The sequence below is a fragment of the Vulpes lagopus genome, chromosome 5, assembly GCF_018345385.1.
Source record: "Vulpes lagopus strain Blue_001 chromosome 5, ASM1834538v1, whole genome shotgun sequence".
Classification (NCBI taxonomy): domain Eukaryota; kingdom Metazoa; phylum Chordata; class Mammalia; order Carnivora; family Canidae; genus Vulpes; species Vulpes lagopus.
Genome location: NC_054828.1, coordinates 126,190,200 through 126,203,473, shown reverse-complemented (window position 1 = coordinate 126,203,473; position 13,274 = coordinate 126,190,200). Strand labels below are relative to the sequence as shown.

At 42.1% G+C, this 13,274-nt stretch overlaps 1 protein-coding gene across 1 annotated transcript in view; it reads right to left on the bottom strand.

Moving 5' to 3' along the window:
* The window catches only part of NOL10 (nucleolar protein 10), a 90,313-nt gene that overhangs the window by 62,561 nt on the left and 14,478 nt on the right, over positions 1-13,274 (bottom strand). Inside the window, exons 9-12 of the mRNA XM_041756027.1 lie at positions 11,816-11,901; positions 9,218-9,296; positions 7,457-7,606; positions 4,705-4,771 (exon numbers count right to left, since the gene is read on the bottom strand). Of these exons, the coding sequence (XP_041611961.1) occupies positions 4,705-4,771; positions 7,457-7,606; positions 9,218-9,296; positions 11,816-11,901 (382 nt within the window). The remainder of the gene's footprint in view (positions 1-4,704; positions 4,772-7,456; positions 7,607-9,217; positions 9,297-11,815; positions 11,902-13,274) is intronic.

Here is a 13,274-nt window from a genome sequence, read left to right as displayed (position 1 = left end):
GAAACACAGACGGAGGGAGAAGCAGGCTCCATGCACGGAACCTGACGTGGGACTCGATCCTAGGTCTCCAGGATCAGACCCTGGGCCAAAGGTAGCACTAAACCGCTGAGCCACGTGGGCTGCCCCAAATAAATAAAATCTTAAAAAAAAAAACAAAAAAACAAAAACAAAAAAACACCTCAAGTATGGTATCTGCTATAGCATGTGCTATTCCGTGTGCTGTGCAGCTTCACGGTGCAGTCACAAAAACCTGGATGGAACGGCAGGGCCCTCCCAGGAAGCAAGCACATGTCAATTCTCACCTGCATGTGCTTCAGGGGCTCAAGGATTCACTGAAGCACAATGTTCAAAATCTGAAACCATGCTCTCTGCCAGTTCTACTTGGCCAGCTCCCAGGGCCAATCTGCAAAGTGGGCCCAAGCCCCGGGGGAAGTGGAGGAATGGAAGGGAAGAATCTAGAAACCGGTGGAGCCATGCCACATTGCCTTTTCCTTGTAATTCATTTTTATTACATTACATTTTACGGAAGTAGCGGCCTGCCATGGATTGAAAATTTAAAAACAAAGGAAAAGCAAAATCTCAGTCCTTGAGACATGTTTGTGCTAGGCGGCCAGCAGCGGTCATTGCCATGAACAACACAGAGTATACAGTCTGAGTACAGAACTGTGCCAGAGAGGAGAGGCCAGGACCTCTTTCCATGTACTCAACTCCTGCCGTGAGTGTGGGGTTTTCCCAAAGAGGGCACTCAGAGTATTTATAGGTGTCCTGAGCCACTCTTTTCGATGCTGGGAGAAGGCAAGGTTTCCTCCCATCTATCAGGGCAGGCAGTCTCCAGGAGCCTGGAAGGCAGCTGGGGAGACCCACACAGTGTACTTTATAGGACTACTCAGCCTCAGCTCAAGCTTTCTGGGTGGAAAGCCCATCTTCTCTCTCCCAGTGACCTGAACCCAGCCATCCTGACTCCCAGCTGCTGCGGGGCTCAGCCACACGTGCTGCGCACCACCCCTTCCGGGCCAACCTGCATGCAGCTGCCAGACACAGAGACGCTGGAGCCGGGCTGAATGAGCAACACGAGAAGGACCCAGAAAGGAGCCAGGAAGGCGGGAACATTTCTCAATATTCTGAGCCATCTCTGTATTAGAAAAACATGACAAAACAATAATTGTGATTCGGCTTTAATTACTTCAAAATGAGTAAGCAATAAGATAAAGAAAGAAGAACGTTTTAGCTTTTCTAAAATATGATTAAGCTCGTGATGATTAAGCACGAAATAGCAAGAGTGGTATTAAAGGGAAAGGAGCAGAGCGAGGGAAAGCAGCGAGACGCGTGAAATCAAGCCTGCTCACATCCAAACCCCAAGGCGGCAGCTGAGGTACTTGTCCTAATGTGCTTGCCGGCTCAGGAAATACATTACTTGGCTATTTTTTGGTGTTTGATTCACTTCTTATAAGATATCTGTCAGTCACCTTGTTCTTCTATCCAAAACATTACTCTTAACATTTTTACCTCTCAGAAAAGTGTACTTTGCAATGAAGAGACATGGTGGTCACCTTAACCTGGGGCCACACTGCCCCTCACTGGCCCTAGAGGGCTATGGGATGGGGTCTGACATGGAGAAACCACCATTTCTCTTGTCCAGAATACTTAACCTAAAGTCCACCACAGTTAGGCCGAACTTCTATTTGGGAAAAAATAATACAGGCTGGAGGCACAAGGTAAACGACATTATGAAAACCAACCACACAGACCCAGGGTGAGGGGCATTCTCTGAGACTACTGACTGATCCTGGAAAAGTCAACATCATGGAGAAGGCAAAAACAAACAAACAAAAAAACCCATGGGGGATGTGTGTGTGTGGGGGGATACGCTATTATGGTTGAAAGAAACTAAACATGGCCACACATCGATGTAACACACAACCGACTACAGCCTGGTTCCAAACAATGGGCTACGAAAGGCATCTGGGGGACAATGGGGAATGTGAGAATGGACAGGATATAATGCTGGGGAACCAGAATTATCAGATGGGATCGGACTCCTAGAGGAACGTCCCTACTCCAACAAGATTAATGCTGCTCGCCCTTGCCCGACTTCAACACCTTGCATCTTGGCAGCATCCTACCCTGGGAAAGATCCCCGCGTCTGGCCAGTACCGCAAGACAGAAATATTATGCAAGCCACACATGTGATTTCACGTTTTCTGGTAGATACATTTAAACAAAAAATTGTTTTAAAACAGGGAAAATTATTTTAATATGTCCAAAATCTTTTCACATGAAAAATTAAAGAGAGCGTGTGTGCGCGTGCATGCAAGCGGGGGGAGGGGCAGAGGGCAAGGGAGAGAGAGAATTCTCAGCAAGATCCACACCCAGCATCGAGCTGGATACAGGGCTCGATTTCATGACCCTGAGATCATGATGTGAGCTGAAATCAAGAGTCAGAGGCTTTACCAACTGAGTGCCCAGGCTCCTCTATTTCACATTATTTTTTTTCTGTATAACGTCTTTGAAACCTGTTATTTTACACATAAAGCACACCTCTGTTCAATGAGTCGCCCTGCCAGTGTTCAAGGATCGTAAGTGGCCATGCAGCCTCCTGCTCCCAGCACCAGCTGCCCCCTTCAAACTCTCCCCTCAATCCAGCGAAACCTGCTCACCACCCTTGTTCCAACGTCACTTTCACCTGGTCTTACTCATCTTCCTGTCTAAGACCCCCTCTCAGACTGTCTACTCTCTCTAACTCGGACTCCACCATCCTCACTGCAGTTTATTCCTCAACCCATCAGAATCTGACTTCACCCCGACTTCTGCTATGAAATCATAAATATATAGTTGATTACAAAACTGCAGCTTCTCAGCTCTCCAGGGAGAGCAGCATGGAACTAGAAAGGGCAAGGGCTCCAGAATCAGGAAAGACTGGCTCTATCTGAGGCCCTGCCACACACCAGCGGGGCGACCAATTCTGGCCCGATTACCCAACCATCCTCCCCTCCTAAGATGCAAAACAAACAGGAAAAAAGAAACAACTGTGTGCAACGCCGACAACACAGGGTTCTGAACAGATGAATGATGCATGGGTATTGCCGAGCCCAGTAGCACAGGAGTGCTGAGAACTCGCTTTTCCTCTTACCTCAACTTTGACCATCCTCAGACCTGCCCAGCAGTGCTCACCCGATCGTCCATGCCTTACCCAATCGCCTACTTCAAATTCGGTCCCTTCTCTGGCCTCTGTCTGTTCCTGTGAAGTTCCTCGGCTGGGTCTTCCTTCTCCCCACACCCTCTCTAAATGGACTCAGGTCCTGACCTCTACACTTTCCTGCAGTGATCTCACATACTCTAACTTCTTCTGAAATCAACTCTACTTACATGTCTCCAAACTTCGTAACCACAGACCTGCTTCTCTCGAGACCACACTTTCTACCGGCCACTAGACCTGGCTCCCACCACAAGGCTATGGGTCCAGCCAGGGCCTCCTGAGTATTGGCAAACACATTACAAACACATGCTTCTGGGCCCTCCTCGGGACACTCCAGTCAGTCCATCGGGGACTGGGCCTAGAGATGTGTAGTTTTTAAAAAGGCTCCCAATATGATACTGACAAGCAGCAGGTGTGAGACCCTCTGCCAGACACTGTCACTAACCTACCGCCTCTTGATATTTGAATGTTTAAAAAAGAAAACGATCTGTCTAAACTGGCTTGGTCTCTTGTGTTCTCCTTAGCTCAGAATATCCCCTCCTACTCTTTTTAGTTCCACACCAATCTATCCTTTACACGATGGACAGAACCATCTTCTGAAACCATGGTCTGAACAGGTCCTGACTACAGACTGAGCCCAAACCATTCAGCACATCACTCCTGGACCTCTGCCACCTTCATTCCTGGGAGAGCCACCAGGGCTCCCGCATAAAGGCTCCACCCCTTTCCCAACCAAGCCCCACGAATGATACCCTATAGTACCTGCTGTACCCTTTCCTTCTTGCCCTTCCTACACTGCTCCCTCACGTGGAACACCCCATCTCCCCACCCCACCTACCAAATATATGCAAACCAACATCTCCTCTGCAATCTCCCCAGTTGCTATGGCTGAAACCCCTCACTCTAACATGCTATCAAAGTGCTGTTTGTACATCACAGAATTTTTCCTACTTTGCTTTGTATCCCTCCATCAAAATGATCTGTGAACACCTGTTCTTAGAATACAACACTGCTTGAGAGTGGGGACTGTTCTTTACTTTTGTAACCCAAAATTCTTCAGTGATTTGTCTCGAAGGTATCATAAGTCTTGAAATCCATGATTTCAAGCGTGCGTGCTGAACAGCATACAACACAGAAGACACCAAAACCCACAACTGCGGAAACCCTGTGGATTATCAGGTAATCCCAGCCTTTTCCAAATCCCTGACCTCAATTTCCACACACCATTACTAATCACATAAAAGAGTGAAGAGCACACTAAAATAGCATCTCACCTGCCACCTGCCTATATATTGTTTATTTCTACTAATAGCTAGGCCAGCTAAGGACTGAGTCACCAAGTGCCATTTTCTGAATCATTCACACCACTTCCTGCTCTTGATTCTTCCAGTAAATATAATATCCAAGAATTGTCCTAACCAAGCCAAACCCTGTCTGAAGAAATGAAATCAATTTAAAACCCTATAACACACAGCCTAGATTTATCCCACTGAATGGCTACTGCATACCTGAGTTGGGGTAGAGGCAGACATCATTAATGTCATGTTCTGGCTCCAAGGAAGTAAATATTTTTCCCTAGAAGAATAAGCAAAGAGGAATTATTAAAACAGTTAAAGGAAGACAACTTTTAGCAATGTTGAGTAAAAAAAATAAACCAGAGATCTAACCTAACCACAAACAACTATGTAAAGAAATAACATTACCTAGTTGAAAGTATAGAATTTAAGTCTCAAAAATAGTAGGGAATTCATTTTATCAACTTATGAAATGTGTTCACTTTAGAGATGGAGAAGTTGAGGCCTGGGGGGGAAGGTGATTTATCCAAGGAAATACAGTTTCACAGATAATGTCCATACACCAGCAGCAGTTACATAAAGTTTAAGCTATGGTTGTGCATCAACTTAGAGAGATACTTCTCATCTGGAAGACAGGCCTCAGTTAAGTTTGTACTCAGAGAAAGCAAAGAATGGGAGATGGTCAGCAGGGTCAGAGGAGGGCATATCTGCAACACCTGGATCACAAAGCTCTGAGGAGGATCGAGTAAGACATGGGCAGAAAATAACCTACAAAATGTGATCCTATAAACATGTAACGTGTTAGTTATGCAGGAAAGGCTAATAGACTTTTATATTCAATATGGGGGCAGGGGGAGAAAGGTGTTATATTTTTAAAAATTAAGAGAAGGACAGTAAAAGAAACAAGAGGCAAAAGATAAGATGGGAAAGGGAAAAAGGTGATGAGAAAGGTAAATAAGGAAAACGAGTGGAGCAAAACCAAGCAATCTGGGTGTTGGTCAAGAGGGCGTATTTAGTCATAACAACACCAAAAGAAAATGCATTGCAGCAACCGCAGTGGAATAATTTCAAGAACTGATGTTGAAAATGTCTGCTAGCTCTTGCATTTATTAATGTATCATCAGAGGCTCCCATGAGAAGGAGTGGGGGTTTAGTTATAGCATGGGGAAGATACCCACTGCACACGCAGTGAGAAGCTGCAGCCAAATTCTAATTCAAGACATGATGACAAAGGCCAATACTCTGGGAGTTAACCAAAAGAAAATTAAAAACAAAAGTTATGGTCCCGGGAGCCAGGGACCCTAGGACGTAGCTGAAGTACGATGGGACGGCAGCAGCACTTCTGTCCTGGACATGTGCAGCTCTGGCAACTACTGCTGAGGCTGATGGACTTTCCACCCCCTTCACCTCAAAAGTGAATTAAAAAAAAAAAAGAAGTAACACTTTTTACTAAAGACACTGAAGTTTGTAATTAATTAAATACAAAGAATTCTTTTTTTTTTTTAAGATTTTATTTATTCATGAGAGACACACACACACACACACACACACAGAGAGAGAGAGAGAGAGAGAGAGAGGCAGAGACACAGGCAGAGGGAGAAGCAGGCTCCATGCAGGGAGCCGGATGTCGGACTCAATTCCGGGACTCCAAGATAATGCCCTGGGCCAAAGGCAGGTGCTAAACCGCTGAGCCACCCAGGGATCCCCAAATACAAAGAACTCTTAAAAGCCATTGCTATATTGAGATGTCTGAGTGGCTTAGTCAGTTGAGCATCCAACTCTTGATTTTGCTTTAGGTCACGATCTCAGGGTCCTGGGATTGAGCCCTGTGTTGGCTCTGCACTCAGCGGGGAGTCTGCTTGAGCTTCTCTCTCCCTCTGCCCCTCACCCCACTTGTGCTCTTTCTCCCTCTAAACAAATAAAATCTTTAAAAAAAAATTTGCTATACTGAATTTTTTCCCATTTTATTAACAAACTGATCTTCTTCTACTCTCAAAAAAATTTTTTAAAGATTTTATTTATTTACTCATGAGAGACACAGAGAGGCGGAGACACAGGCAGAGGGAGAAGCAGGCTCCCCGCAGGGAGCCTGACATGGGACCTGATCCCCAGACCCTGGATCAGGCCCTGAGGGGAAGGCAGACACCCAACCGCTGAGCCACCCAGGTGTCCCAACTCTCAAAATATTTAGTTTTAAAACAAAAAATGAAAAGCATAAGGCTGGTGAAAACCAGAAATGTAGGCTTGTTACTTTTACATTTTAAATGACACTTGGAAGTGAGAAGAAAGAACATCAAATATTTTTTTTTTTTTTTTAAAGAAGGAGAGAACACACAAGCAGGGAGAGGCAGAAGGAGAGAGACAATCTCAAGCAGACTCCCCACCAAGCACAGTGCCCACTGCAGGGCTCAATCTTACAACTCTGAGATTGTGACTTGAGCCGAAATCAAGAGTCAGAGCTTAACCAACTGAGCCACTCAGGTGTCCCCACATCAAATATTCTTAATAATGTTTTTAAGAAAAACACTTTAAGAAATTATTGAAAAGGGGTCATTTCCAGAAGGCAATTATTTGAGATGGGTTTTAAAAGGTATGAAATTGAGATACATAATAACGTTGACATGGAAAGATAATTAGTAGCTCATAAAAACTTTCCCAAGCTGTGAAAGAGCCTCAGGATCTAGGAGGTTCTCATGGAGCGATGTTTTTAAAAAGGGATTTACTCTCTACCTAACTGAACATGCAGAAAGGCATGCCAGTTCTAGCAAACCAGGAAAACTTCTCAGCAGTAAGAAAGCAGTCTTCACTACTTTATTTATGTATGAATATTATCTCTGCTCAAGTAACTGACTCCCAACTAAACTCTCAGATGGGCATTTAGCATCTCTTTCTCAAAAGCCCACATAACTCAAAAAGACAACAGAAAGAAAAGAAATATTAGGAAAATATCCTAATAAGTACATACTGAGTTCTTATTCCACATTTTGATGATGCGCGAGTCTGCAGACAAAATCAAATCTAATGAATCCTGGAAATGAACTGACTTAATGGGCAGCCCATACTGGTGATCCTTAACCAACAGTGGCTTATCCGATCGAAGGTCATATAATAAAACCTAAGAGAAAGAAAACAAATGATTTGTTTAAGCAAATTGTATCTTAAAAACAACTTTGAAAACTTAGAATAATGGCTGCCATTTGTTTTACTGCCTTTTTATGAGTATAATGAACACCTTACTCAGGGCACAATGATTCTAAAGTCTGACAACAAAAACATTCTAGAAAAATCTATTAAATCACCCTTAGAGTAACACAGTTTTATGAATTTCACCAGAGAATAATTTTTGGGCATACTAAGACTGAGAATGACTGGGCTATACTAAGAAAGGAACAGAAAGAAAAATTTGTAAGAGTCTGTGTCATTTGTGAACTAAAACAAATATATATACCGAGGACCTACATGTACCACGCACTGTCAGAGTTGCTGACAAAAATAAGAAAAAAAGGCGTGCTGAACATAATCACAGCAGGTCTGAGAGGACAGTGGTGGCAAAGCTATGACTGTTGGGGGGGGGCGGGGGGGCGAGGACCAGAGGGCTGCAGAAGCCAGACCTCAGCCCCTGGTGACAGATCTTCTGCAGACCATGACAACACAGGCAGTATCTCCACTGGAAGTAGGGTCTTGAATCTGTTTCAGAGGAGAGCAAACCTGCAAGTGTGTGGGCTCTGCCTTGAAGGAAAGATCCAGGGTCTGGGGATCAGGTCCCATGTCTTCATCATTGATGAAGAAAGAATAGGTCACAGTGGCTACTCAACCCATACTTGTCAGACGAGCACTGCGAACGTACATTACTGCATGGCATGGGGTCAATGGTGCTCGGTGAAAAAAAGCTTCCTGGGATACATAAATTTTGGAAATACTTGTTAAGTACATTTCTTGTCTAGATGAATTTTCAGAGCTTCAATATGTACGCAAATGCACTGTGATCCTGCAAGAGTAGGAATCTGCTGAAATTCCAAGCTTTGCTGACCCACACACTGGAAAATATTGTTCTAAATCACATTTAAGAGAATGCCTGAGGCATAATAAATAGCTCCGTTGTAGCTCCAGCTTAAGAACCTCTCAGATTGGGCAGGCCAGGTGGCTCAGCAGTTTAGCACCGCCTTCAGCCCAGAGCGTGATCCTGGAGTCCCAGGATCACATCCCACATCAGGCCCCCTGCGTGGAGCCTGCTTCTCCCTCTGCCTGTGTCTCTGCCTCTCTCTCTGTGTCTCTCATGAATAAATAAATAAAATCTTACAAAAAAAAAAAAACCTCTCAGATCAACCATGAAGGCCACAATCAAAATTTCTCAAGGTGGGGATGCCTGGGTGGCTCAGCAGTTGAGCGTTTGCCTTTAGCTCAGGTCGTGATCCCAGGGTCCTGGGATTGAGTCTCGCATGGGACTCCCCACAGGGAGCCTGCTTCTCCCTCTGCCTGTGTCTCTGCCTCTCTCTGTGTGTCTCTCGTGAATAAATAAATAAAATCTTAAAAAAAAAAAAAAAAGATTTTTTTCAAGGTGCTAAAAGAGTATAGCATTCCAGAGTACCCCCTCCACTCTGGTCAAAACAATAATGCTTCATTTTCTGTTGCCAAACAGAACAAATAAAGTGGATGTTTCCCACAATATATACATGCCTCTGAGATACTAACTTAAGTATGAAGGTTCCATCTTAAACATACTTACCTGCCCTGTGGATGTTCCAACTGCCATGGTCAAGGCACCATTAAATTTCAAAGCAGAGATTGTTGGTAAACTGTTTATTCTGAAAGGCAAAATATTTGTGTTCCATGTATTATGGCCAAACCTTTCAAGTAACAAATGCATTAATCTTTCATTCTAAAGGAGAAAATCCTATTTCTAGCGTAATATTTAAAAGGTACTTTTAGGGATGCCTGGGTGGCTCAGCAGTTGAGCATCTGCCTTTGGCTCAGGGCATGATTCCAGACCTGGGGATCGAGTCCCACATCAGGCTCCCCACGAGGAACCTACTTCTCCCTCTGCCTATGTCTCTGCCTCTCTCTGTCTCACGAGTAAATAAAATCTTAAAAAAAAAGATTCTACTCCTCTGCCTCTCCCCCCACACACATTCTCTCTTTCTCCCTCTCTGTAAAATAAACAAACAAATCTTTAAAATAATAATAATAAAAAGGTACTTATATCCAGACTTTCTTAATCAAAATAAAAAATAAGCTTTATATGTAAATGTAGTCTGCTTTTAAATATCTGTAGATCAGTTTCTTCCAAACTGTAAAAAATACTGTCAAAGTATCTACAAGCAAAAATAAAAATTTATAAAACTATAAAACCACCTGAAAAAGATCAGTATGACAGTATCTTCCCTTTGATTAAGCCAGGATAAGGTATTTACATAAACATCTCTTCTTTGGGGGCACCTAGGTGGCTCAGTCAGTTAAGCATCTACCTTTAGCTCAAGTCATGATGCCAGAGTCCTGGGACTGAGTACTGTGTTGGGCTCCCTGCTCAGCAGAGAGCCTGCTTCTCCCTCCCTCTCTGCCCCTCTATCCTTGCTCATGTTCTCTCTTAAATAAATATCTTTGAAAAATAATAAACAAGCAAACAAAATAACTGTCATCATAGCTAAAAACACTCAACTCACAATAACAAAAGTGGTCATAGGAAGTGTTTGTAAATCAATATTTTATGTAAAGAAAAAAAACAATAAATACTCCCATATTTCTAAAGACCACAGTAAAGATTATCTTTTCACACCCCTTCCTTAAATTTTCTATAATATTACTTCTATTACAGTCATAAAAAATACAGTAAAAATAAGTGTTAAGACACAATACATAGAACTCCTGCTGGCCTGTTTTCTCAGGCTTCTATGAAAATCATTTCTCTATTGGTTTCTTCTATTGACAAACATAGAGCTTTATAATAATTTGGTAATCTGTACATTAATGTTTTGAGATTGTGTATGTATATGGTATTTCACAATAGAAATGTCTAATTCTAAAAACAAACGAATGTAGAATAAGTAAATTTTCCACTTTAAGATTGTCTATAACTATACTCCATACCATGATTAATGAAATTGTTCATTAGTATTACTTTAGTATTACTCATTAATAAGGAAAAAAATTCCCTACACTCCCTTTATTTTTTTTATTTAATTTACATTCAATTAGTTAACATACAGTGTATTACCAGTTTCAGAGGTAGTCAGTGATTCATCAGTTGTATATAACACCCAGTGCTCATTACATCATGTGCCCTCCGTAATGCCTGTCACCCAGTTACCCCACCCCCCACTACCTACACTCCCTTTAAATGTCATAATTAAAAGATGAAAAAAATTAAATCTTTACTTATCATATAGGGAAAAATGTATACATTAGAAAAAGATGTCTTTCCGATTAAGCAATTTGTACCTTTTCTCTAAGTCAAGGATGCTTTAAATAAGCTAATTTTTCAAAAGAAAGAACTACATAAATTCTTTTCTCCCCCAGAAAAATGCAGATCACACAAATATCAGAAATAATTTAGAGGGTTCACATTCTCTCTGCAGCCCACCCATCAAACACTCTACCTCCCACACAACACAACTACAGGTATATGTCTGGCCAACCAAAATGATGAGTAAAGTCACAATACTACAAATATCAAGATCCCAGAGAAAAGATGTTTCTGAAATGATTACAACAAATAATCCCAAATCGTGAATCTGACCAAGAAAGTGTAAGATTGCATATGTATTAATATGAGCACAGAAAAATGTCTGAGTTTTCAGACATATGTACCAAACAGTGCAACAGTAACCACTCTGGTGAGTGGAGGAAAGACAGAGGCCTATACATCTTACTAAAATTCAGGCAGGTAGAAGTTTTCATCCCCCAAGTGTGTGTTACTTTTCTGATTGTTTTAGAGTAGGAATTGGCAAACAAGAACAAGAAGATATCTTAAACACTTGCCTTCCTCTACCTTAGAATTCAAAGTACACCTTGTTGCTTATTAACTGCAGTGGTGAACACATGGTTCTATCACTAGATCCTACAGAATTGGAACTACACATTCCTACAGTGTACCTGTTTAAATAAAATTCAACAGCAACTAACAAAAAAGACATTCTATGTAGCACCTTAGGAAGGAATTCTGTCCGGCTTTCCCACTTATTGAACTTTTCCAGAAAAGGGTTTTTACATAAAACACTCACAAAACTACCACCTCAGATACCTTCAGCAATTAATTTTAATGCAATATTCATACCCGTGTTTAAATCATAAGCACATGGGTACTTTAACCACGTTCATTTCCACTTACTCTGAATCTGCTGTGACACTACTTAATGCACAGTCTAACAGGCCCACTCTACCGCGAGTTCTTGGGTCCCAGCACTCTACTCGACCCTAAAAAAAAAAACAAAACAAAATGTGGTAATTTTACAAAATAGCTGCTGCCAGAAAATTCTTTTTTTTTTTTTTTTTTAAATTTATGATAGTCACAGAGAGAGAGAGAGAGGCAGAGACACAGGCGGAGGGAGAAGCAGGCTCCATGCACCGGGAGCCCGATGTGGGATTCGATCCCGGGTCTCCAGGATCGCACCCTGGGCCAAAGGCAGGCGCCAAACCGCTGCGCCACCCAGGGATCCCGTGCCAGAAAATTCTTAGACAAATACTGAAAAAAGCTTTACTAACACTGATTATCTCATGGCGCTAAGAATTTAATTTTTTTCTTCCACCCTTTTTGGTACTGTCAAATATTTTACAATGAGCTGAATTTGTTTTTAAAAGGAAAAAAAAATTGGTTAAGAAAATCCAAAATGCGATGTCTGATCCCTGACTGGACTTTGGTTTGGGTGGTAGAGTGGAGCAGGAGCTGTGAAATACATTGTGGTAGAACTGAAAATATTTAAATATTTACTGTATCAATGTTAAGTATTTAATACATAATTTTATTGTATCAATGCTAAATTTCTTAGGGATAACAGTACTATGATTTTATACAAGAAAGTCCTTGCTTTTAAGAAAAACATTCAGAAGTATTTAGGGCTAAAATGTCACAATGTCTGCAATTTGCTTTCAAATGGTGCAAAAAACATTTTATATATACACTCATATTTTTTTTTTAATTTTTATTTATTTATGATAGTCACAGAGAGATAGAGAGAGAGGCAGAGACACAGGCAGAGGGAGAAGCAGGCTCCATGCACCGGGAGCCCGACGTGGGATTCGATCCCGGGTCTCCAGGATCGCGCCCTGGGCCAAAGGCAGGCGCCAAACCGCTGCGCCACCCAGGGATCCCTATACACTCATATTTTTATGGAAAAGAAAGCAAATGTGCAAAATGTATGTAATGAGTGAACTGTGTTTTCAATTTCTCAGAAAGTGCAGTTTTCTTTTTTTTTTTTGAAAGTGCAGTCTTAAACTTTTCAGAATTTTAAAAAAATACATAGCTAGGGAAAAATAAAGCAAAAAATGAAAAAAACAATAACAAAAAAAGAACTGCAAGCAATAGAGCAAGAGAGTGACTGGCACAATCCATTTAAGAAGAACACTATGCTGAGGCGCCTGGGTGGCGCAGTTGGTTAGCCTCTGGCTCAGGTCATGATCCCAGGGTCCTGGGATCGAGCCCCTTATCAGCTCCCTGCTGAGCAGGGAGTCTGCTCCCCCCCTTCCTCTCTCTCTCCCCCTCTGTCCCTCCTCCCTGCTCATTCTCTCTTAAATAAATAAAATCTTTAATAAAAAAAAAAGAATACTATGCAATCACTAAAAGAAAAATG